General features: G+C 37.2%; 1 protein-coding gene across 2 annotated transcripts in view; it reads right to left on the bottom strand.

The window, feature by feature from the left end:
* Positions 1-23,506, bottom strand: part of LOC130904391 (helicase ARIP4-like) — an 81,507-nt gene extending 58,001 nt beyond the window's left edge. The window contains exon 1 of one of the 2 annotated variants that reach the window (XM_057817129.1): positions 23,367-23,506. In XM_057817129.1, the coding sequence (XP_057673112.1) occupies positions 23,367-23,370 (4 nt within the window). In that variant the 5' untranslated portion in view covers positions 23,371-23,506. Of the gene's footprint in view, positions 1-14,026; positions 14,281-23,366 lie in introns of those variants that run through there. The other variant, XM_057817121.1, reaches the window with a different exon arrangement.
* Positions 23,507-23,858: the final 352 nt, after the last annotated feature.

Here is a 23,858-nt window from a genome sequence, read left to right as displayed (position 1 = left end):
CACGTTTGCGATGCTGCTGCCTGTTAAAACCAACTTAAGGAGAGTTTTTGTTTGAGCTGATATGTTTTTATAAATGCATTTGTAATTTAGTTTATAGGTATATTTAGCCAGTTTTTGTGGGATATGTGTTTGACCAATTTGTTGAGAGCATTTGAAAAAAATGTTAGCATTTTGCAGCGTTTAAGCTAGTGGACTTTTGCTGGGTTTTTTTCTGGTTTGGAATGAACGAACGTTCCCAGTCTAAATGGATTGGGCTTCCTGCGTCGTCAATGCAGCCTAAGAGCTAACCGAGACACTATAATGGTGGAACATTTTGGTAGCAACTTGTTCGTTCATTTTTCTTTTTGACATTTTTAAAACGATATCTCGATTCTTGGCAGGAGCATATCGATAACCTTTTGGGATACAAAGTATCACGATATATCACCATTTCGATATTTTGTCACACCCCTACTACACACGGTATACAAAGGAACATTCAGGTTCTTTGGAGATGGACTTGTAGCCTTGAGATTGCCCATGCTTCCTCACAATTTTGTTTCTCAAGTGCTCAGACAGTTCTTTGGTCTTTCTTTTCTCCATGCTCAATCTTGTACACACAAGGTCACAAGGCAGAGGTCGAGTCAACTTTAATCCATCTTAACTGGCCGCAAGTGTGATTTAGTTATTGCCACTACCTGTTATGTGCCACAGGTAAGTAACAGGTGCTGTTAATTACGCAAATTAGAGAAGCGTGACCTGATTTTTCAAAAGGTGCCAATAAATTTGCCCGGCCCATTTTTGGGAGTTTTTTATAAAATAATAATTTAAATTTGTTCCCATTCTCTTTTTTTTTTTCATTGCAAGCAAAATAAAAGAACATATTACTACCAGGGCTGTCAAACGATTAAAATTTTTAATCGAGTTAATTACAGCTTAAAAATGAATTAATTGTAATTAATCGCAATTCAAACCATCTATAAAATATGCCTTATTTTTCTGTAAATCATTGTTTGAATGGAAAGATAAGACACAAGACGGATATATACATTCAACATACGGTACATAAGTACAGTATTTGTTTATTATAACAATAAATCAACAAGATGGCAATAACATTATTAACATTCTCTTAAAGCGATCCACGGATAGAAAGACTTGTAGTTCTTAAAAGATAAATGTTAGTACAAGTTATAGAAATTTTATATTAAAACCCCTCTTCATGTTTTCTTTTAATAAAATTTGTAAAATTTTCCAAACAAAAAATAAACCAGTAGCTCGCCATTGTTGATGTCAATAATTACACCATGCTCACTCATGGTACTAACTCATCAAATCAGTTGAACCCAAGCGCCAGCAGAGGGAGCCAAACACCAAAAAACAAGTAACAAGCGGACATTGCACTGTACTGTCATTTTAGTCTGTTTGGGCGGGCCACGTGCGTTAGTTGCGTCAAATATTTTAACGTGATTAAAAAATTAATTACCGCCCGTTAACACGATAATTTTGACAGCCCTAAATACTACCAAAGCATTTATAATTGTAATCATTTTCTGGGAGCATTATCTGACAGAATTGCAGTGGTGCCAATACTTTTGGCCAGCACTGTAACAAATACATGTTACAATTAGATTAATGCACAATAAACATAAAATCAGAGTTGTGCATAATGTAAAAAAAATATGAATAAAGTGAAGAATAAAAGTTAATACTCTCATGCAGTTGCGGTGGGATGGGGATTGGATCAGTGATGTCACTCACCTAGGACTCTCACACTACTGAAAAATGCCTGGCATTGGCCGCCACTGACGGATATGGATGTCCAATTCGTTTGAAGTGGAAGGGATGGCAGTGAATGAAATAACATGTTCATTTGGTCGCAAAGGGCGCTTGCGGGGACATGAGAAACGAGTTTTAACAACCTAGAGTGAACGTTATGTAAGCATGTCTACATTTAGCGTATTTATGTAACTCCTCAGTAGAATGTTTTACAACTTCAAACCACAAATTGTGCTCTTTGTAAAAGTATGTGCAGGTGTTTTCAACATTCGCATAACAAAAAACATCCATTAAATTGAGATTGAGGCATGTCCAAACACTGACATAATTGTAAAAAAAAATAGCAAAATTAAGCAGTTTCCTTTCAGGGAAAATACTTCGAATGGAACAGTGAGTTATTTAGCTTCAGGCTAAAGGGATGAACAGAGATTAGCATCTTTAAAACACAGACTATTGTCTGGTGCTTGCGTAACGCTAAATAATAAAGCTCTTTTCAGATGTGCCATGTATTTATTAGAAAGCTGCAACTTTCCAAGTTTTTCTTTTGGTGCCAGCGACAATAAAAGCGGAAACTGGAACAACGCTAAGCTTGTTTGTTTGAGTGAAGACAAAACAAAACAATGTGCCAGTTGATGTAATTCTTCAGCAGAACTTTTGGTCGTAATAATGTGCAATTCATTGTTTTATACATGAAAAATGTTTGTTCCATAGCCGTTCCTGGTATTTGGTGGGGCCTACGAAACCTCTTCCCGTCCGCTGCTTTCTTCTATTAAATAATACAATATGAACAACCACAATGTGAGTATACCAAACTCCCATGTGACACATTAAAACTTGGAGTGGGAACTTCAGAGTTGTGTTGACGGCAGCGGTCTATGTCAAAAAGATTTTGGTTTACAGGCTTTAAAGACATCACGTGATTGAACACAGCGGCGTGATCATAGGACTTCTGACTGCAAACTTATATGTGATCATGCGTAGAGGTGGGAACCTTAAGGTAACTCATGATACAATACAAATTGCGATACAAGGCTCACGATAACAATGATCTCACAATATGAATATACTGTGTAACGATTATCATTCCAAATCCTTCTACAATATTTTACTAAACAAGAAATAATCAGAAAAACAAGCTCTTTTCATCCTTCTGCTGTGAATTAAATTTATCACGAGTAGACATCCAATTCATTTGAACTGGGAATCAGGGGCTGGAAGCAATCGAACGATCACTGCCAGGCCTCCTAGTCAAATTGGATTGGACTTAAAAGAAATATTTCTTCAGGTCAATTACTCTATCGTCCTATCGAGGAATTTGAAAGGATTTAGCTAGCATTTAAAGTGATAGCTTTCGGCTCATTCCACAGAGGTTATCACATGGGTGCTCGAGCTTATAGCCAACACGGAGCGCTAAAAGACCAGCTAACTTTGGCAGCTACTGCTTACTAGCTAAGTTATATTATTCTTTTGTTTCATATACATGAGCATTGTGGTGTTTTGTTTTTCATTGTGGTTTTTATGATTTAAAGATAAATTATACAAATTATAAATTAGAATGTAACAATACGTCTAAATGAACATATAGCTCATTAAATACGCACCATTTGCCAGAAGTCTACTAAATTCGCAAGTCAAATACAAAATTTTATTAAAAAAAACAAAAAAAAAACAAACAAAAAATACATATATTTATACAGTATATGGCGGAAAACACCGACAAGACTGAAAAAGCAGTTTCTGCCCTTGCACTCATCTTTAAAAGAAACTGCTGTATTTTAAGCCAAAATAACTGTTGTGTTTGATAGAACAATATGTCTATATGCTGCAATAGCAGATTCATGGCGCAATAAGCCCCCGAACTATTTTTAATTTGTCCGTTTTACCCTAAAAACCCCAGTTTACAGACGTCGCGCAACCGCTTTTGTTTCAACCCAGCCATAAAACGAAGGTAATTAATTATATTTTTCATTTAAAATGTCTGTCATGTTTAGCTTAGAATCATTAACTGATATCTCATATTTCGCTTAAAAAAAAAAAAAAACTTTAAAAAAGTATTCACGCACATATTTTAAACTTTTAAAAAAATTATGTCACAATGAAAAAAATGGCGTCTGTAAAAAGTCATGGATATCTACCTCATAACTATCGCTTAATTGTATTTTTTTTGTCGCATTTTCTCCGATATGTTAGATGATAAATAATCGATCCAAACAAAGAAAAATTGGGAAAAAAAGTTTAAAAGGGTAAATATATGAAAAAGAAAATCTCGACCACTCCTTGATGTCTGCGATTTCTGCATCGCGACCCTCTTTATATTACCATGTTTCACCCGTAAAATCCCCCCAAAAATCCAGCTGTGGCCATTCACAGCTGTGTCTTGACACTCAGTGATACATGCTACATGGAGTTTTTGGATCAAAACAAGGTAAGTACGCGATAATGTCTCGTTAAAGTCATGGCGTCTATAATTCTGCTCTCGCATGCTCTCACCTCTAAATAGGGTTTTCCTGTTTAAAAAACTTTTTTTTTTTTTTTTCCAAAATGTCCTCCCTCTCTTCCCCCAGAAAATTGAGATTTTAAGCTTTTCAATGATGTATCATACATGCATGTCGGACAATTTTGAAATTTGGCCAAATTGGGTGTCTCAGAGCAGAACTTCAAGTCACCTGAGTGTTTTCCGCCTCATATATATATATATATATATATATATATATATATATATATATTAGGGCTGTCAAAGGATTAAAATTTTTAATCGAGTTAATTACAGCTTTAAAATTAATTAATCGTAATTAATCGCAATTAATCGCAATTCAAACCATCTATAAATAATATGCCATATTTTTCTGTAAATTATATATATATTCCGTAAAATAAATTGTTGGAATGGAAAGATAAGACACAAGATGGATATATACATTCAACATACAGTACATAAAGACTGTAGTGGGCATTTCACTCTACTGTCATTTAAATCTGTCTATGCTGTCCTCACTCCGAAGAGTCTACTTTTTCCAAAGCTAGACAGCTAGTGAACGACGCCATAATAATCAGACTTCTTTCTTTTTCATCTGATTTATTAATAAAATGGCCTCAAACCATTGTCCTCTTTAGACCGTCGCAAAACTACAAAAAAAAGTACACAAGCATTGCATTAGCAACAACGTTAGCTTAGCACGCTATACAGGTTCACAAAACATAAACAAAAAGCGTCTCATACAAAAAATATAACATTTCGCTTACTATCATAATATGTACATTATTTACAACAACCATACTTACGGACAAATCTTGTCCAAGGATCATATAAGCACAACATTACAACGTAGGCGTCAGCCTGAGACGTCGTGCAGCCATACTGAACTGGCAAGACAACAATAAACCATGTCGCAAAGCGACCACAAGAGTTCGCTGTTAGACAGCACAAAAAGCCTTGCTGTAAAACTTACCAAAAGGCAGAATACTGTCTGAGCGGGACATGTGCGTTAATTGCGTCAAATATTTTAACGTGATTAATTTAAAAAATTAATTACTGCGCGTTAACGCGATAATTTTGACAGCCCTAATATATATATATATATATATATATATTATTCCTGTTGCCAGCTTGTGCCTGACTACTTTGGCACGGAGTTGGAAAACACGCTACTTAAAGTACGTAGCTGCTCATTCAGCTACATAAGCCGATGTAATAATGCGATTTTTATTCTCGTACTATTAATTCGACATTCATTCTAGTATTAATAGTTCAGACTCTTTCTCATATTATTGCGAGAATAAACTCATATTATTACTCAGGGCTAATGTAGCTGTATAAGCAGCTATGTACTTTACGTAAGAGCGTTGCCGCATCCGTTAAAATCAATAATATTGAACGCATTTTGTGTTTTAGAATCGTTTTTCACAAATAAGGAAATCATTAATATTTTTGCCTCATCTACATCAAATCATTATCCATAGAATGATTTATACTAATGCTTTATCATAGCTCCCAGCCAAGGTACATGTATGTAAAGTGCGCAGCACTTTTTTTCTCGTAGCCATAGTACGACTTTAATCTTGTCGTCCTTTCATTTTATATATATATATTTTAGGGCTGTCAAAATTATCGCGTTAACGGGTGGTAATTAATTTTTTAAATTAATCACGTTAAAATATTTGACGCATTTAACGCCCATGCCCCACTCAAACAGATTAAAATGACAGCAGTGTCATGTCCATTTGTTACTTTTTTTTGTTGTTTTGTCGCCCTCTGCTGGCGCTTGGGTGCGACTGATTTTACGGCAGGGAGCCCATGTGACGTCTCGCTCAGCGACGTCAACAATGGCGAGCTACTAGTTTATTTTTTGTTTGAAAATTTTACAAATTTTATTAAGAGAAAACATTAAGAGGGGTTTTAATATAAAAGTTCTATAACTTGTACTAACATTTATCTTTTAAGAACTACAAGTCTTTCTATCCATGGATCGCTTTAAGAGAATGTTAATCATGTTAATGCCATCTTGTTGATTTATTGTTGCAATAAACAAATACAGTACTTATATACAGTATGTTGAATGTATATATCCGTCTTGTGTCTTATCTTTCCATTCCAACAATAATTTACCCAAAAATATGGCATATTTCATAGATGGTTTGAATTGCGATTAATTACGATTAATTAATTTTTAAGCTGTGATTAACTCGATTAAAAATGTTAATCGTTTGACAGCCCTAATATATTTTTAATTTGGCCCTAATACTCCATCGTAAATATAGACTTCACGTTCCGAAATATTTCATTAGCCTGCTTGGTGAAATATTTCAAATAGCTCTTTCTTATAGTTCTTCTTGGAAAATATAAATTTTGTTTAAAACATTCTCATTTGTCATGATATGAGGCAATTTCGCAATGTCCGACTCCGACACAGCCCACCACCACAGCGTCAAAAAATCCTAGGGGAAACCCAGTTGTGAGATCATCGTGAGTTTTGTATCGCAAATTGTATCGTATCGTGAGGTACCCACCGCTAGTACTGAAGCTTTCGTATCTCGACTGTATAACAAAAAAATTACAGCGTTAACATAAACTTGTAATGAAAATAGTTGAATAGACTGTCTAACGCCAGGGACACAAAGGGGGACGCAAGAGGTTGCTTATATAACTTGCCTGTGGCTGTTACACAACCAGAACTGTGCGCATGTAAACACAGACAGACACACACCAGCTTGACTTACATTGTTCTCTTTGACACACTTCTGCTACATCCAGATTTCAAATGTCTTTGCGCTAGTGCATTGGCATAATAATTATAATACTAATATATTAGCAATATTTACGTAAAATAAATGCTAACTGCACTCTTTTTTGCCTTTAACCAAGAATCGAGACTGTTTTACGTCCATATCTATAAAAAAATTCGGGGATTTAAGCATTTGTTCACAAGAATTTTCACCGGAAAAGCTCTGTTTACGTCAGGCAGCCGCTAGCTACATTTACTAATGGACTAGCATTGTAGTATTGACTAGTGTCGTACTTCGACATATTTACGTAAAATAAATGCTAACTGAACGCTTTTTTTGTTTGTTTTTTTGCTTTTAACCGAGAATCGAGACCGTTTACGTCCATATCTATAAAGAATTCAGGGATTTAGGCATTTATTCACAAGAATTTTCTCCGGAATAGCTCTTTGTCTGTGATTCCACTCGCCAACAATGCAGGCCCCCTATTTATTGGCCACGCGCCCCGTCAATACATTATGATGTCTATGGTTCAACATACAAACATTGATTTCTGGAGTTAATCCCACATACTTCAGAATTCAGATTCTACACTTAGAATAGCCTTAAAATGACACCCTTTCTGAAAAATCTGATTGGCAATGAATAATTATTATAATACTATAATATATAGTAGTATACTTTAATATTAACTCATTCACTACCAGTCATTTTCACCGGAGCAGGGCCCTTCGCTCCCGGCCGCTTTACTGGATTTTGACTGATTTTGCAAGGCCCACAGAAAATTCTGTTCTATTGCTATATAAACATGGAACCCACCCAAACAAAGATTAGACTCTCTTCTTTCAGCAGAAAAAAAGTTAGTTCCTATCTTTTTCCATTCTTTAGAAATCAGCATTAGAAAATAGCTTAGTTTGAGCAATTTTCCAATTTCTGACTACAGAGAAAATTGCAGAGAAATTGAGCTTTTTGTGAAGCATACATTTCAAACATTGACTTTAAGACAGCTATTTTTCGCTTATGTCACATCCCAAACATCTGAATAATGTTTTCGTTCTACAAAATAACAAACAACAAGACAAATAGAGCTTTTGACCGCAAAGTAGCAATTTATTTACACATAACTAAACTAGTGAACTGTTGAACATAACAACGGGGAAGGCTCTCGGCTGCTCCTGGTTGAATGAGGTGGCTCCCAGTAATCTGATGAGTCCGGATTAAGATCGGTCTCACTTTTTTCATCATCTTCATCGTTGGTTTCAACCTCGGGCTAAGGAGTAATGCAACGTGAGCTACACAGAACGCGTGTGGAACCTGACGCTGTCGTGGACGTCACAGTCCGTCTCATCAAGATAGATTTTTTTGACTCCTTCTTTGACGATGGTTTCGTTTTCTTTTCATAACACTCCTCCAGTGTCATTTGCCTTTTTTTCCCCCAATCGTTCTCCACATTTTTCTCAAATTCTCACACGTCTTCACAAGATCCCTCCAACTTCCGTTTCCTGACTATTTTTCTTCACTTCCTTTCTTAGCCCGAGATGAGTTCTTACCAAATGCACTACTGACCTCCAGTGGCCAGTTTTATTGCTTTAAAATGGGTTTTGAGCTTTGTGCATTGTATCTTAGATACATAGATACATAGGAACATATAGACGCCTCTTATAAAAAAAAAAAAAACGCAAAAGACGTATAAATACTAAGGCTGTCAAACAATTAAAAATTTTAATCGAGTTAATTACAGCTTAAAAATTAATTAATCATAATTAATCACAATTCAAACCATCTATAAAAAAATGCCATATTTTTCTGTAAATTATTGTTGGAATGGGAAGATAAGACACAAGACGGATATATACATTCAACATACGGTACATACTGTAAGTACTGTATTTGTTTATTATAACAATAAATCAACAAGATGGAATTAACATTATTAACATTCTCTTAAAGTGATCCATGGATAGAAAGACTTGTAGTTCTTAAAAGATAGATGTTAGTACAAGTTATAGAAATTTTATGTTAAAACCCTCTTAATGTTTTCGTTTTATTCAAATTTTTTAAAAATTTCAATAAAAAAATAAACTAGTAGCTCGCCATTGTTTATGTCAATAATTACACCGTGCTCATTGTGCTGAAACCTATAAAATAATTTGGGCCAAAGCACCAACAGAGGGCGCCAAACACCAAAAAACAAGTAACAAGCGGACATTACACTACTTTCATTTTAATCGGTTTGAGCGGGGCATGTGCATTAATTGCGTCAAATATTTTAACGTGATTAATTTAAAAAATGAATTACCGCCCGTTAACGCGATAATTTTGACAACCCTAATAAATATGTTTTTGGGGATACTGAAGCAATTAAAAATAGAACGTATTTGGGAGCAAATGAGTTAATGCTAGATATTTATTTTTAAGAATTATTTTGAATCATGTTGGAAAGGCGAAGTTAATGCTATCAGCATTTGACCACATTGTTTATTTGTGATTTATTATTGTTATTTACGTGTTTATTTGTACTTTAATAAAGAATTTAAGTTCCAAAATGTTTTTTTTTTTTGTGAATTAATAAGAGTCAAAAAAATTTTCATTGCCAAAATAGTAAAAAAAGGGGGGGGAAATGATTAGATTAGTCAACTAATAAAAAAAGTTGGCTGACTAATCGGGACAAAAATAATCGTTTGGGACAGCCCTAATTGACACTTTTTTCAAACGATATCTCGATTCTTGGCATGAGCGTATCGATAACTTTTTGGGACGCAAAGTAAAAGGATATATCATCATTTCGATATTTTGTCACACCCCTAATGATGAACCACACAGGGTGGCCGGAGCCGGGATTGAACCCACAATCTCAGAACTGTGAGGCGGATATGCTAACAACTCTGCCCCAATGTTACAGTCACATTGCATTAAACGTCTAACTCTTCTCTGCACATATTAAAGTGCATGTGACACAAAAAAGCATGTTTATTTCATAATACACGCGGTATTATATGCTCTTGAATGATATGGACCGCTTGGATGTGTGTGGAAGCGATCGCTATATTTCTTTAGTTTTTTTAATCCCGCGCCATGAAAATGAGTGACTTCCGGCTTCGGTCTTGCATTGAGGAGGAGGGCGCTGTGGCGTGTACGGATGAAGGCGTCCTCTTCACTATACAGCTGTACTGTTGTGTATGAGGACTAAGGATTCAGCTGATTTTGCGGATTAATACGTTAATTTTTCGCATCACACCAGCCAAACGGCTGCAGAAAACTCTTGCTGTATGAGGGAGAGGCGTGTGCGCCTTTTTGGAGTTTCAAAAGGTTCCCATTCACCGTGGATATTGGCCAAAAGAAGCCTTACTACTGTGGGACCATTGGACTTACGAGGAAGTGAGTAAACATCTTGTTTTGTATTATGTCAAATACGAATACAGCGATTACAAAGTAAACACAACAAACTTTCTTTAAATAAAGGACTACTTAGGTTTGATCATTGATAGGCATGTAAAAAGCTCTCCACATGCACATTAGCTGCACGTTAGCTGCACAACAACTGCAGCCGCCCTCCTCCGGGGAACGAGCTGTAAATTTATCTCCACCGGGCGGTTTGCCCATCCGCAAGGACAATCGACAACCCAGTCGTCATGTCAAATAATCCGGGCTAGTTATGTGTGATTTTCCGCTTAGAAGACTTTGAAACATCACTCGGTTCGGGTTAGCATGTCGGCTAGCTGTCACGCCTCTTGGTTTGTTTACATTCTCCGAAGCCGGGGAAGGGAAATGACATATGTCCGATTTTGGTGTCATAAAATATCGTTAAGGAGGTGCGACAGTAAAGGTGAAGTCGACAGTTTTGACTATTATTAGTAATTTTGCCATGTCGTCCTGAATAAGTGCATTTTCATTATTTCATATTCCATTTAGCACAAGACTGTTATTTGTCATGACCATGCCATTTATTTAGCAATTGGGGAAAATACTTGGATAAAAAGAATATCCTGTAAAAATATTGAAGAGACAGAAACAATGACATTTTGCAGCTCTCTTCGTCGCGTTTTCCTCATTGCGAATAGTTCCCCCTCGACGGGCTGACTGGTTCTTCTCAAGCCATTTATATAGCTATTGGGGAAAAATACTTGGATAAAAAGAATATCCTGTAAAAATATTGGAGTAGAGAGACTGAAACAATGACATTTTGCGGCTCTCTTCGTCGTGTTTTCCTCGTTCTGAATAATTCCCCCTCAATGTGCTGAATAGTAAAACCGATGAGCCCAGTCTCCCGCTGTCGTCATCCACCTGTTGGGGACGCTAGAGCCCTATAATAGTAGGCGTGGCTAACCGGCAGATTAAAAGACTAATTTCTCGTCATCTGCGCTTTGCTAAATTGTTGTATATAGTCGAATCGTCTCAAAATATGATTCTAATTCACATAATAATGCTATTTAAGACTTTTTTTTCTCCTGTCGTATGCTCTTTAAGGATGCTGTATAAGCGTGAAAGGGTCGCACAGATAAAGACCCACCAAAGAGTTCAAAAACTCAAAATGGGAAAGACAACAGCAAGACCGAAGGTCCCCACGCGCACACACACACGTGATGGAGAGACGATAGAGAGCATATCAAGCAAGCTGGAGCAGATTGTAGGCCAGTATGTCAGTGCTGATGAGGATAACAATGAAAAATGAAAAGGAAAAAAGCTGATGTCAGATGACGTCCTCTGCTGTGAAATATTAGGAAAGCAGTACGACTTCATGTGGCATCTCTGTGCGCTACTCCAAAATGTACAGTGTGTTCCCTCTCAGCGTGCCGTTGCCAATGACGATCAAGTTTGTAGTGCGGCACAAACGAGACAAAAATCCACTGCCGCGCCTTATTATCCTCTAGCATTGTTGATAAAATAGTCACTTCTCACCAGCCCAATTCACAATTTACCATTGTTGTGCAGTTTCTTCTCATGAAAAAGAAAGTAACACACACATCAAGCAAACAATCTGCTTTACGTGTAATATGAACAGTGTCCTTATTACCCCACATGACATGTTATAAATAATGACAATGCACGTACTGTAGTGTTCTTATACAGCACACTGAGCCTGCCAGTTCCCAGGAATGTTTAGATTATATGTGCTACAATGCGATAACAATGGCACTCTTTAAAAAGAACCACTGATACCAATTTTCCATCAAATATCTTCCTTCTAGGATTCATGTGACACCAAAACAGAACAGTCATGAACAAAAGGTTCTGCTTCCAAACCACTGTAGTTTTGACTAAAACGAAAATATTTAGTCGACGAACAATTTTTTTCACGACGATGACGAGACGATAACGAGCTAAAAACATATCTTGGGAGACTAAAACTTAACAACAATAATGCCAGTTTTCGTCCGACAAGACGAGAAGGAGACGGAAATGCGCCATAGTTTTCGTCGCATGTTCACAATGTGTGACATTTTATGTGTCGTTAGCCTGCCTGGTTGTGTCACTCATGTGACGTGCTGCTACCCCCCAACTCACCCACTAGTCTAGTGTCCTCTCCAGTCTCCCCATTGCTTGTTTTGAGACACACAGAGTAAGATTTGTCTTCTTATCTCAGCAACAGAGAATATGCAATGTTGTTTTAGCCTAATAAGGTCCGTGCTGAGGGCTAAATGTAACTTGTAGGGTTAGCATAGCATTCACGATCACGTTAGCATTAGGCTATTGCTAACGGCGAGCGTCCTCCTAACTCTGGGACAATTTTTTTTTACATGCAGTTCGTGGCAGGTATAACTAACTGAAAATAATGTAGCCTACTGTTTTCCTGCTGAGTGTGTCATATCCCCCGATAGATTTCCTAGATGCTACAATATGTGCTCGTCTGTCAATGTTCATTGGAAACCTTATTTTACTTGTTTTTGGAGTAAAACTTTTGAATTTTACAGACGAAAATACAGAGTTTTCGGCAACAAAAACTACACGAAGACAAATATATTTTGAAATGACTAAAACTAATAAGTATTATCGTCCAAAAGACGAATACGAAGACGAAAATTAAAATGGCTGCCAAAAACAAAACTGTTCCAAACAAAATGAACCTCTGTCCCTTAAAATGTGGCAAAACCCTCAATAAAGATTGTTAGTAGGTTGCATTGTTTGAATTTTAAACATTTTTTGGCAACTAAAACAGGCATGTCTACGACATTTCTTGTATTGACAATACATTGCTGATAATTATCGTTTTTCCCATGCGCTTAAATGACTCAAATGTGCACCTAATTCAGGTGTGAGTAAAATTATAATGAAAAAACATTTCACATACAAAAAGAAATATTTAAAGAGCGAGTCATCAGGCTGGCTGGCTAATTATTTTTTTTCAGGGATTTGGCAACCCTAAGTGAATACTGCCATGAAAGGAATAAATACATAATGAATAAAAACAATGACAATACTGTAAATGTGAATACTTAAATGTTTTAATCCAACGTGAGCCACCGCGCTATAACAATACTGTAAATATTTATATGAATTAACACAAAGTTAGCCAGTACTGATGCATGCATCTGATGTGTATGCTAATATGTTAAAACACCGGCCAACTTTGGCCAATCGCACGAGGGCATTGCTTCAAGTAACCCTAGAAACAGCCAATCAGGGGAGGGTTTACGAGAGGACGCCACAATGGGACGCCAGCTGGGCGCATATGGGACCGGCGGAGAAACCGTGCTAAAAACGCCGGAAAAGAGACTAAAAGACGCGTGTCGTGCCACTGAATAGCACTGAGAATTAAATAATAGCAATTTGAGAGTGAAAGGAGTCATAGACGGGACGGTACACGTTTAAGTAGGTATGCCTCCACTGTTACACAACACTGTTAAGTAACTTCACATCTATCAGCCAACAACTGAAACGCATTCTAAGAAAGTGGCTCTAGATACTATCTGGTTTAGCCTTTCAAAATAACAATTCTCTCGTCGTTTTCCCCTCACAAACAACATACAGTTCAAAAAACAAATTTTTCTCCATGTATGCTATTGGAATCCTGTTTAACAACAGTGCCGTGTTCTATCTAGCCACCTACCTGCGAACGACTCTGATTCGTCCAGGAGCAGCATTGGAGTGGAGAAAAATGGGCTGCTCTGTTTGAATTGGCTTTTTCTCCCCCTCCAAACTCTTGTGATAAACCTCTTGACTTGTTACAAAGTAGCCTCGGGAAAGCCAACAGGAGGCTTCTATGTCTGCCGCTCGATAGCACTACTGCCACAGTGACTGACTGACTCACTGCACTACAAGCTGTGTGCAGCTTCTGAATAACAGTGTCAACATGAGGCAGAGCCAGGAAGGAGGGCTGGCAGCTGAAAAACTTACATAACCTCATGCTGGAGGCAGGGCCGATCAAAGGGGGACTGCGACGGCCGACCGTGTCTAGCCGGGATCCGCCACACACCCTGTGGCAGAAGGTAACGCCCACATGTTCAAGACGCTTCTCAAGAGAGAGAGGACAGAAAGTAACGCTGTAATTAGTAGAAAAAAATGACCTGCAAGTATTTTCAGCTTGCTTGGAAAATAAATAATTGATGCAAAACGGAAGGCTTGGAAGAGTGGTGAACCATATTTAAAAAAAAACAACAACAACAATACTACATTTCATGATTTTAAATAAGAAGAATCTTAGATATGGAAGCAATATTCGAAAAAAAATATTACAGTGGTACCTCTACATACGAAGTTAATCCGTTCCAGGACCTTGTTTGTAAGTCGAAATGGTCGTATGTCAAGCAGGATTTTCCCATAGGAATACATTATAATTCCATTAATTCGTTCCACAGCCCAAAAACCTTCACTAAATCCTTAAAAAATACTGCTGGTACTATTACAAATGGCAATTACACATAGCAAAACAAATAAATTATAAATCAAAATCGGAATAATAATAATAACAATAATAATAATAATTCCTGTATTAATGTAACGAATCGGGTTCTAATGTGGCGGACGTTTTTTGCTGACCCTGAACGCACCGCAGGGCTGACGTGCCAGAGACAGACCGGTGAGCTTGAGTTTCACTTTCACTTTGAATGTTTTCTTCAGAACACCGTCAATTGCGGCAGACAGAAGGTGTTTTTTGTTTTGAATAAGTTGTGAAATAAATGATAAAAACGTGGCGAAGTTGGCGATTTCTCTGGAGATGTTACCACAATAAGAATTGTCAGCTTAACTTATAAAGACTGGCGAACGATGGTCGGAGGAGGACCGTGGAGATGTATTGTTGAGCCATTTCACGGATGCCCACCCTACGCTCATATTTTTCTGTCATTTGCATCTTCATTTAGAAGGCAAGCGTCAACTTTTTCCTTGTTTCACCATCTGTACCAATCTTTTCTGAAACCAGTGTTGATTTGTCACACAAGAAAATCCGCCGTGCATTCGTCTGCGGTGCTGCCATTGTCGTCGTATTTCGAGCATGTCGTCGGATGTAGAAACAAATGGCGAGTCAAGTTTTACGTCGGATGTCGAAAAGTTCGTGTGTCGAAGCGATCGTATGTAGAGGTACCACTGTATTTATCATTCAAATAATTGTTGTAAGAAACGTGTGTATGTGCATTTATATGCAAGGGTATAACTTTGAGTCGAAGATTGGGGGATTTCCACCCGAAGCCGGTCTGAGGACATATCCTGAATTAAAAAAAACAACAACAACAACAACAACAAAACTTTAAATACCACAAATATACTGATCCTTCTAAGAAAAAATTTGCATATTGTGGTTAGACATGTGCCGGTTACCGGTTTCACGGTTTACCGTGGTGTGAAAACGTCGCGGTTTCAAAACCACTAAAATTTTCCGTCATACCTTAGTACGGTATTCGTTATTTTTCATGTGCCAAAATGCAGCCGAAGTGGCTTGGTGCGGCAGCGCTCACCCTTCCCCTGTTAGCTGCCGTGAGTGTCAGTGACGCTCTTCAGCTAAACAGCCAGCAAACCCAAAAATAAATCCTCCAAACACAAGGCGTACTTTTCTTCAATTTATTGAGCTCTCAAATCGTGGTGAAATATACAAATGAATACATTTAAAACGTTATACAATTGTATTTTTCCCACATGTGAGTAGGTTCAACAGGATAGCAGTAGCACCATGAAAAAGGTCGCCAAAAACAAAACACACATTTTCCTTTCAAATTCAATATACAAACTAACTAAAACTTACAAAGACGAATGTTAGCCTAGGCTAAGCTGGGAGGCCAGCTTCGTCAACGTTTTATGTCTCACAGCCGCTGAGTGAGAAAAAAGCTTAAATGAAGGAGGGAGAGAGAAAAAAAGGATCGCGTCAAAGATCGCTAATTGAGGAAGAAGGTCTCACTCCTCACTTTTTGTTTTAGATGAAACCTTTCCTCAACAATATTTACATTTTAACTAACTTATAAAACTAACTTATACATCCTTAACTAACTTATTAACTTATGAATTCTTTGTTCTTTTTAACACAAAGGCATGACATCATGTAGAAGAGAGTTGACACAGTGGCTGAAAATGGCGAAACTTTAGCTTCTCCCCCTCAGAAAAAGTCATACAGTATATATTTTAAATTTTATTTAGAAGTGTTTTTACTTTTTTATAGCAATTATTTTGTTCTTGCTCTAATATTGAGCAACTTGAGCTGTGGCTGTGGGTATAGTCTAGGTTCTATTTATTTTAATTTTATATAAAATATTTGTTATTTTTTGTTAATTTATTTATTTTCACATTAATTTATTTTCACATTATATTCATGTTCCAATTTGCAAATATGTTCTGGAAAAAAAAAACCTGTTCAATGGAAAAAAGTTTTTTTTTTTTTTTTTTAAAAACCCATACATCTCAAAATTTTGGAGCTATAATTGCAATACCGTGATACCGTGAAACCGTAGTATTTTTGCTCACGGTTATCGTACCGTCAAAATCTCATACCGGCACATGCCTAATTGTGGTAAAGTTAAATATTTTCTGTAATGTACTGATAAACATTATACTTTAAAATATTTTAGATCCATTACACACAACTGCAGTAGTTCAAACCTTTTATTGTTTTAATATTGATGATTTTGGCAAAAAAGTCAAGAAAACCCAAAAATCCCTATCTCAAAAAAATTGCATATGATGAAAAAGGTACTCCAAAGAAGCTACTAAACTAATCATCTGAATCAATGAATTAACTCAAAACCCCTGTGAAAGATTCCTGAAGCTTTTAAAAACTGCCAGTCTGGTTCATTACTCAAAACGACAACCATGGGCAAGACTGCCGACCTGACTGCTGTCCAGAAGGCCATCGTTGACACCCTCAAGCAAGAGGCTAAGACACAGAAAGAAATTTCTGAGCGAATAGGCTGTTCCCAGAGTGCTGTATCAAGACACCTCAGTGGGAAGGAAAAAGTGTGGCAGGAAACGCTGCACAATCAGAAGAGGGGACCACACCCTGAGAAAGATTGTGGAGATGAGCCGATTCCAGACCTTGGGGGACCTGCAGAAACAGTGGACTGAGTCTGGAGTAGAAACATCCAGAGCCACCGTACACAGGCGTGTGCTGGAAATGGCAGAAGTGCCTGACCTGGGCTACAGAGAAGCAGCAGCACTGGACTGTTGCTCAGTGGTCCAAAGTACTTTTTTCAGATGAAAGCAAATTTTGCATGTCATTCGGAAATCAAGGTGCCAGAGATTGGAGGAAGACTGGGGAGAAGGAAATGCCAAAATGCCTGAAGTCCAGTGTTGGTCTACTGTGTTTTCTCAAGGGCAGGGTCAATGCAGCTACTGTAGCTATCAGGAGATTTTGGAGCACTTCATGCTTCCATCTGCTGAAAAGCTTTATGGAGAAGATTTCATTTTTCAGCACGACCTGGCACCTGCTCACAGTGCCAAAACCACTGGTAAATGGTTTACTGACCATGGCATTACTGTGCTCAATTGGCCCGCCAACTCTCCTGACCTCAACCTGATATTGTGAAGAGGAAGTTGAGAGACACCAGACCCAACACTGTGGATGCTTAGGGACGCGATCGAAGCATCCTGGGCCTCCATTACACCTCAGCAGTGCCACAGGCTGATTGCCTACATGCCACGCCGCATTGAAGCTGTCATTTCTGCAAAAGGATTCCCGACCAAGTGTTGAGTGCATAGCTGATATAATTAATTGAAGGTTGACTTTTTTTGTATTAAAAAACACTTTTTTGTATTGGTCAGATGAAATATGCTAATTCTTTGAGATAGGGATTTTTGGTTTTTCTTGACTTTTTTGCCCAAATCATCAATATTAAAACAATAAAAGGCTTGAACTACTTCAGTTGTGTGTAATGAATCTAAAATATATGAAAGTCGCATGTTTATCAGTACATTACAGAAAATAATTCACTTTATCACAATATGCTATTTTTTTAGAAGGACTAGGACTAGTTTTTTTTTTTTACACGGACACATTTCGTCGACGCACCTTCAATGTCATGAGAAATCTAACATCCCTTACTGGCTGCTTACAGACTTTGCTTTCAATTCTTCTCAAACGATTCTCTAATTTGAGCAAAATTATGTTTTAAATAATAACCTATTTTCCGTCTGCGTTTGTTTACCTAGTCTGTATATAATAAGGTTTTGATAGTGTATCAAATGTGTATCAAATACTTGTTCTCCCCACTGTATATGCAAGGGTATAACTTTGAGTCGAAGATTCCACCCGAAGCAGGGCTGAGGACAAATCCTGAATTAAAAACAAATTATGAAAAAGCATCTCAACCTTTAGGAATTTATCCCATTTCTACAGAAAATCACCATCAAAAGTGATCTGATCTTTGTCAAAATCACACAGATGAAAAAAACAGTATCTGCTTTAACTAAAACCACCCAAACATTTATAGGTTTTCATATTTAAATGAGGATACAATGCTAACAATGACAGAAGGGGGAATCCTCGTCTCCTATTGGTGCACATGACCTAAAACAGCTTCACACACTGACGATACTACTCCGCCATATCAATATCACTGCGCCATAGGGGGAAAAAAAAACAACACAAAAACGCTAATTACTAAAAACTGACTGGAAACGATTAGTAGAACTTTTTTTGGGGTACTAATTAGCAACGTATGTATATTATAAAGTAGAGTTTATGTAGGTCGATTTGAGTGCAACGAACCAACACAATTTTGCTCAGCCAATACAGCCTATTGTACCTGCATCCAATTCCAGCTCATCAGCAGTGTCTTTAAACCAATCCTAGGCGGCTTGCCAAGATATTGACTTGCTGCAATATGACAGTTTGTATATCCCTTCATTGCTAGTTGCATCATTGCTTTGTTTTTCATTTCCCTTTATTTTTTTATTTTTTATATTGCTCCCGACCTACTTTCACAGATTAAGCATTTATTCACAAGAATTTTCACCGGAAAAGCTCTGTTTACATATGGCGGCCGCCACATTGACTAACAGACTAGCATCATACTTCAACATATTTACATAAAATAAATGTTAACTGCACGTTTTTTGTTTTGTTTTTTGCTTTTAACCAAGAATCGCGACTATCTTACAGCCATATTTATAAAGAATTCAAAGATTTCAGCATTTATTCACAAGAATTTTCACCAGAAAAGCTCTGTTTACATATGGCGGCCGCTACACTGACTGACAGACTAGCATCTTACTTCGACTTATTTACGTAAAATAAATACCAACTGCACGGGTTTTTTTTTTTTGCTTTTAACCAAGTATCGGGACTGTTTTACGTCCCTATCCATAAATAATTCAGGGATTTGAGCAATTATTCACAAGAATTTTCAATGGAAAAAGCTCTTTGTTTACATTTGGCGGCCGCCACATTGACTGACAGACTAGCATCGTACTTTGACATATTTAAGCAAAATAAATGCTAACTGCACTTTTTTTTTTTTTTTGTTTTTTTTTGCTTTTAACCAAGAATCGAGACTGTTTTACGTCCATATCTATAAAGAATTCAGGGATATAAGCATTTATTCACAAGAATTTTCAATGGAAAAATCTCTTTGTTTACAATGGCGGCTGCTAATTTCCTTGCTGGCGAGCCTCATAGTTCGCAATATTAACGTAAAATAAATGCTAACTATTGTTTTTTTTTTTTTTTTTTTGCTTTTAGCCAAGAATCGAGACTGTTGAAGTTCGTACCTGTAAAGAATTTATGGATTTAGGCATTTATTCACAAGAATTTTCAACGCAAAAAGCTCTTTGTTTACATAAGGCGGCCACTACATTGACTGACAGATTAGCATCGTACTTTGACATATTTACGTAAAATAAATGCTAACTGCACGTTTTTTTTGTTTTTTGCTTTTAACTAAGAATGGGGACTGTTTTAAGTCCATATCCATAAAGAATTCAGGGATTTAAGCATTTATTCACAAGAATTTTCACTGGAATAGCTCTGTTTACATATGGCGGCTGCCACATTGACTGACAGACTAGCATCGTACTTCGACATATTTAAGCAAAATAAATGCTAACTGCACTTTTTTTTTTTTTTTTTTGCTTTTAACCAAGAATCGAGACTGTTTTACGTCCATATCTATAAACAATTCAGGGATATAAGCATTTATTCACAAGAATTTTCAACGGAAAAATCTCTTTGTTTACATATGGCGGCCGCTAATTTCCTTGCTGGCGAGCCTCATAGTTCGCAATATTTACGTAAAATAAATGCTAACTATTGTTTTTTTGTTTTTTTTGCTTTCAGCCAAGAATCGAGACTGTTTTACGTCCATATCTATAAAGAATTCAGGGATATAAGCATTTATTCACAAGAATTTTCAATGGAAAAATCTCTTTGTTTACATATGGCGGCTGCTAATTTCCTTGATGGCAAGCCTCATGGTTCGCAATATTAACGTAAAATAAATGCTAACTATTGTTTTTTTTTTTTTTTTTGCTTTTAGCCAAGAATCGAGACTGTTAAAGTTCATACCTGTAAAGAATTTATGGATTTAGGCATTTATTCACAAGAATTTTCAACGGAAAAAGCTCTTTGTTTACATAAGGCATCCGCTACATTGACTGACAGATTAGCATCGTACTTTGACATATTTATGTAATATACATGCTAACTGCACGTTTTTTTTTGTTTTGTTTTTTTGTTTTTGCATTTAACTATGGGGATTGTTTTACGTCCATACCCATAAAGAATTCAGGGATTTAAGCATTTATTCACAAGAATTTTCACTGGAATACCTCTGTTTACATTTGGCGGCTGCCACATTGACTGACAGACTAGCATCGTACTTCGACATATTAACCCTTTAACACCTAAGCCTATTTTTGCCGAATTTGCATGCATTTGATGTTGCCTTTATATTTCAAAGAAAAAATTGTTTACAATGGCCAAATTGGGTCCCTTTTTTCAGGACACCTTGAACTTCATGTCCAAACTGTTGTTTTCTTCACTGACCAATTTTAAACCACATTTTGGACCCCAAAAGACAAAAAAATCCCAAAATCTTTTTTCAAAATTTGTAATGTTGACGTCCCACTGACAACCAAACATGCTCGACCAACCGTTTTGAAGCTTGATAATATTTATTCAACTTGTTAGGATAAACATTTAATAGAAAAAAATAAGATTGAATAGTTTTATGTTTGACAATTCAACACAAACAGCAGGTATGGTCATAGGCGTTTTTGGCCTTTACACATACTATGGTCAAAACAGGTTATATAGTGTGCAAAATAGTGATTTTTTTTTTTTTATATATATCATCTAACACAAAAAGGGTTTGGAAGATATCTCTTTGTGAAGTTAGGTGTTGTACCCATCACCTTATCAAAAGTATATACGTACATGCAATCAAGCTTCTCGAACACACATCTACATAAAAATTGAAAAGATTATAGTGAAAAAAATATATATATAACATTGAAAAAAAGTATTTAAAAAAAATATTGACAAGTAGTTCAATTCAAATTTTCAGGCATGCGACCCAATAAAGTTTTTTTTTTTTTTTTTGCGCACTCAATAAAGCTTCTTCTTGAACAGGTCACGGAGCTGCGTCACACAGCCTACTCTTTCACCGTTTGCGCTCTACTGTCACTTCTACTCGCCGAGACGTCGATTCATCAGAGGAAAACAACGACAAATACGACTCATCTTCTTCCTTAAGTTAATGAAATAATGCATTAGCTTGTGCTAAATGTAGTTTTAGATTCATTCTGCACGTTGCAAAGTCGCTCGCTCAAACCAACCGGTGTTGTGCATTTTTCGGCACAACACCGGCCGTTGCTTGCTTCGCATGCCTCCCTTTCAATAGTTGGCGCCTCGCTCGGAAATGTATTAAAAATGATCACATTCGGTTCGTCCTTGCTGACATCACAACGACTCTTGGGATAAGTAGTCTTTTGTGCTGCGTTCGGTTTTGGAAAAGGACAAGAAATGATGGAAATATGGAGATGGATACATGGTCCATGCAGCGCTTTAATGCATATTTATGAGTGCAATAAAACTATAAAACTCAAATGACATTATCTCCCGTTTTTCTTGGCCGATTGACTTCAAATAAAAACTGGTGTGGACATCAACTTCCGCACTTTCAAACGAGACCAACCAGCAGCACGTGGGTGATGTAATTACAGCGTGACCAAGCTTCAAAGACGATATGCGTAAACGCGTCGCTGCCGACACGTTCGGTGTTAAAGGGTTAAAGCAAAATAAATGCTAACTGCACTTTTTTTTTTTTTTTTTTTTTTTTTTTTTGCTTTTAACCAAGAATCAAGACTATTTTACTTCCATATCAATAAAGAATTCAGGGATTTAAGCATTTATGAACACGTTTTTTTAACTGAAAAAGCTCTTTTTCTGTGCTTGCACTCAGTCAGCTTTGACGGAGATAGACCCCCTATGAATCGGCCCCGCGTCCCGTCAATACATTATGAAGTCTATGGTATATCCATGCATAGAATCTACTGTACTTCCAAAAGCAAAAAAAAAAAACAATGAAGCAACATTGCCTTTCCTTTTTCATGTCACAGCCATTCATACACAATAGCGCCCTACTTAAAAGCAATCTAATCTGATCAATTTGCGAGTATTTGTCTTCAATTATGCAAAAAAGCTACATCAATGCAATGTAAACAACAACACCTTTCTAAGCATCAGTCATTTAGAGCAATGTCACTGTTACAAAACATGAAATGGAAGCTGTTTGGTAAATTCCGCTTGACTTTCTTAGGTAAATAATGCAAAACAAGCCATTCCATAACAAGGCTTATGAAAGCTCTCAAGTCCACAAGAGTTGGCATTGCACCACATATAGGTCAGGGTGAGTGACCCATCCCCCACTTACAACTCCCAACTAACCAGCATACATACAATGACTAGAAGACATAATAGTGCGAGAGAAGGTAGGGAAAGCAAAACCAGTTTGAAAATGACAGTTACTCACCCATGTCATGTGCTTGCAACTTTCTACCCTGACATATCCATGCTTCTTCCTTTCCCAAAGCTAACCTGATTTTGCGCCTTGCGTTCAGCAAATGTGGACAAGCGTGATCAGCCGCGACTCTGTGCCGGCAGCGTTGCCACCAGGCAGGAGGGCCATCGGGACAATTACAAAAGCACGGGTTGCTGAAAGCTACCCAGGTCTGTCGCTTGTAGGAAACCTCCCAGCCGGCTCTTTCCTCCTCCTGTTTCCCCGCCTCGGCATACTGATACAGGGCGACGTGATGTCAGTAAGCCACGCCCACTATAGGGACTGCCTTAGGTAACAAGGTTAAGGGTTCAACCGGGTACATGGAGCGATTGAATAATGGTCTTGTTTTACATTTGCTTTTGATTTGGGGGGATTTCAAGGCTTTCTAATTGATGGTAGCTTTGCATGTCATGCAAAAGCTGCCATCTATAGTATTTTTTTTAACGTTTTCGTCCAAATCGCATC

The sequence above is a fragment of the Corythoichthys intestinalis genome, chromosome 2 (assembly GCF_030265065.1).
Source record: "Corythoichthys intestinalis isolate RoL2023-P3 chromosome 2, ASM3026506v1, whole genome shotgun sequence".
Taxonomy (NCBI): Eukaryota; Metazoa; Chordata; class Actinopteri; order Syngnathiformes; family Syngnathidae; genus Corythoichthys; species Corythoichthys intestinalis.
The sequence above is the reverse complement of the archived record's forward strand: the minus strand, read 5'-3'. Positions and strand labels throughout refer to the sequence as shown.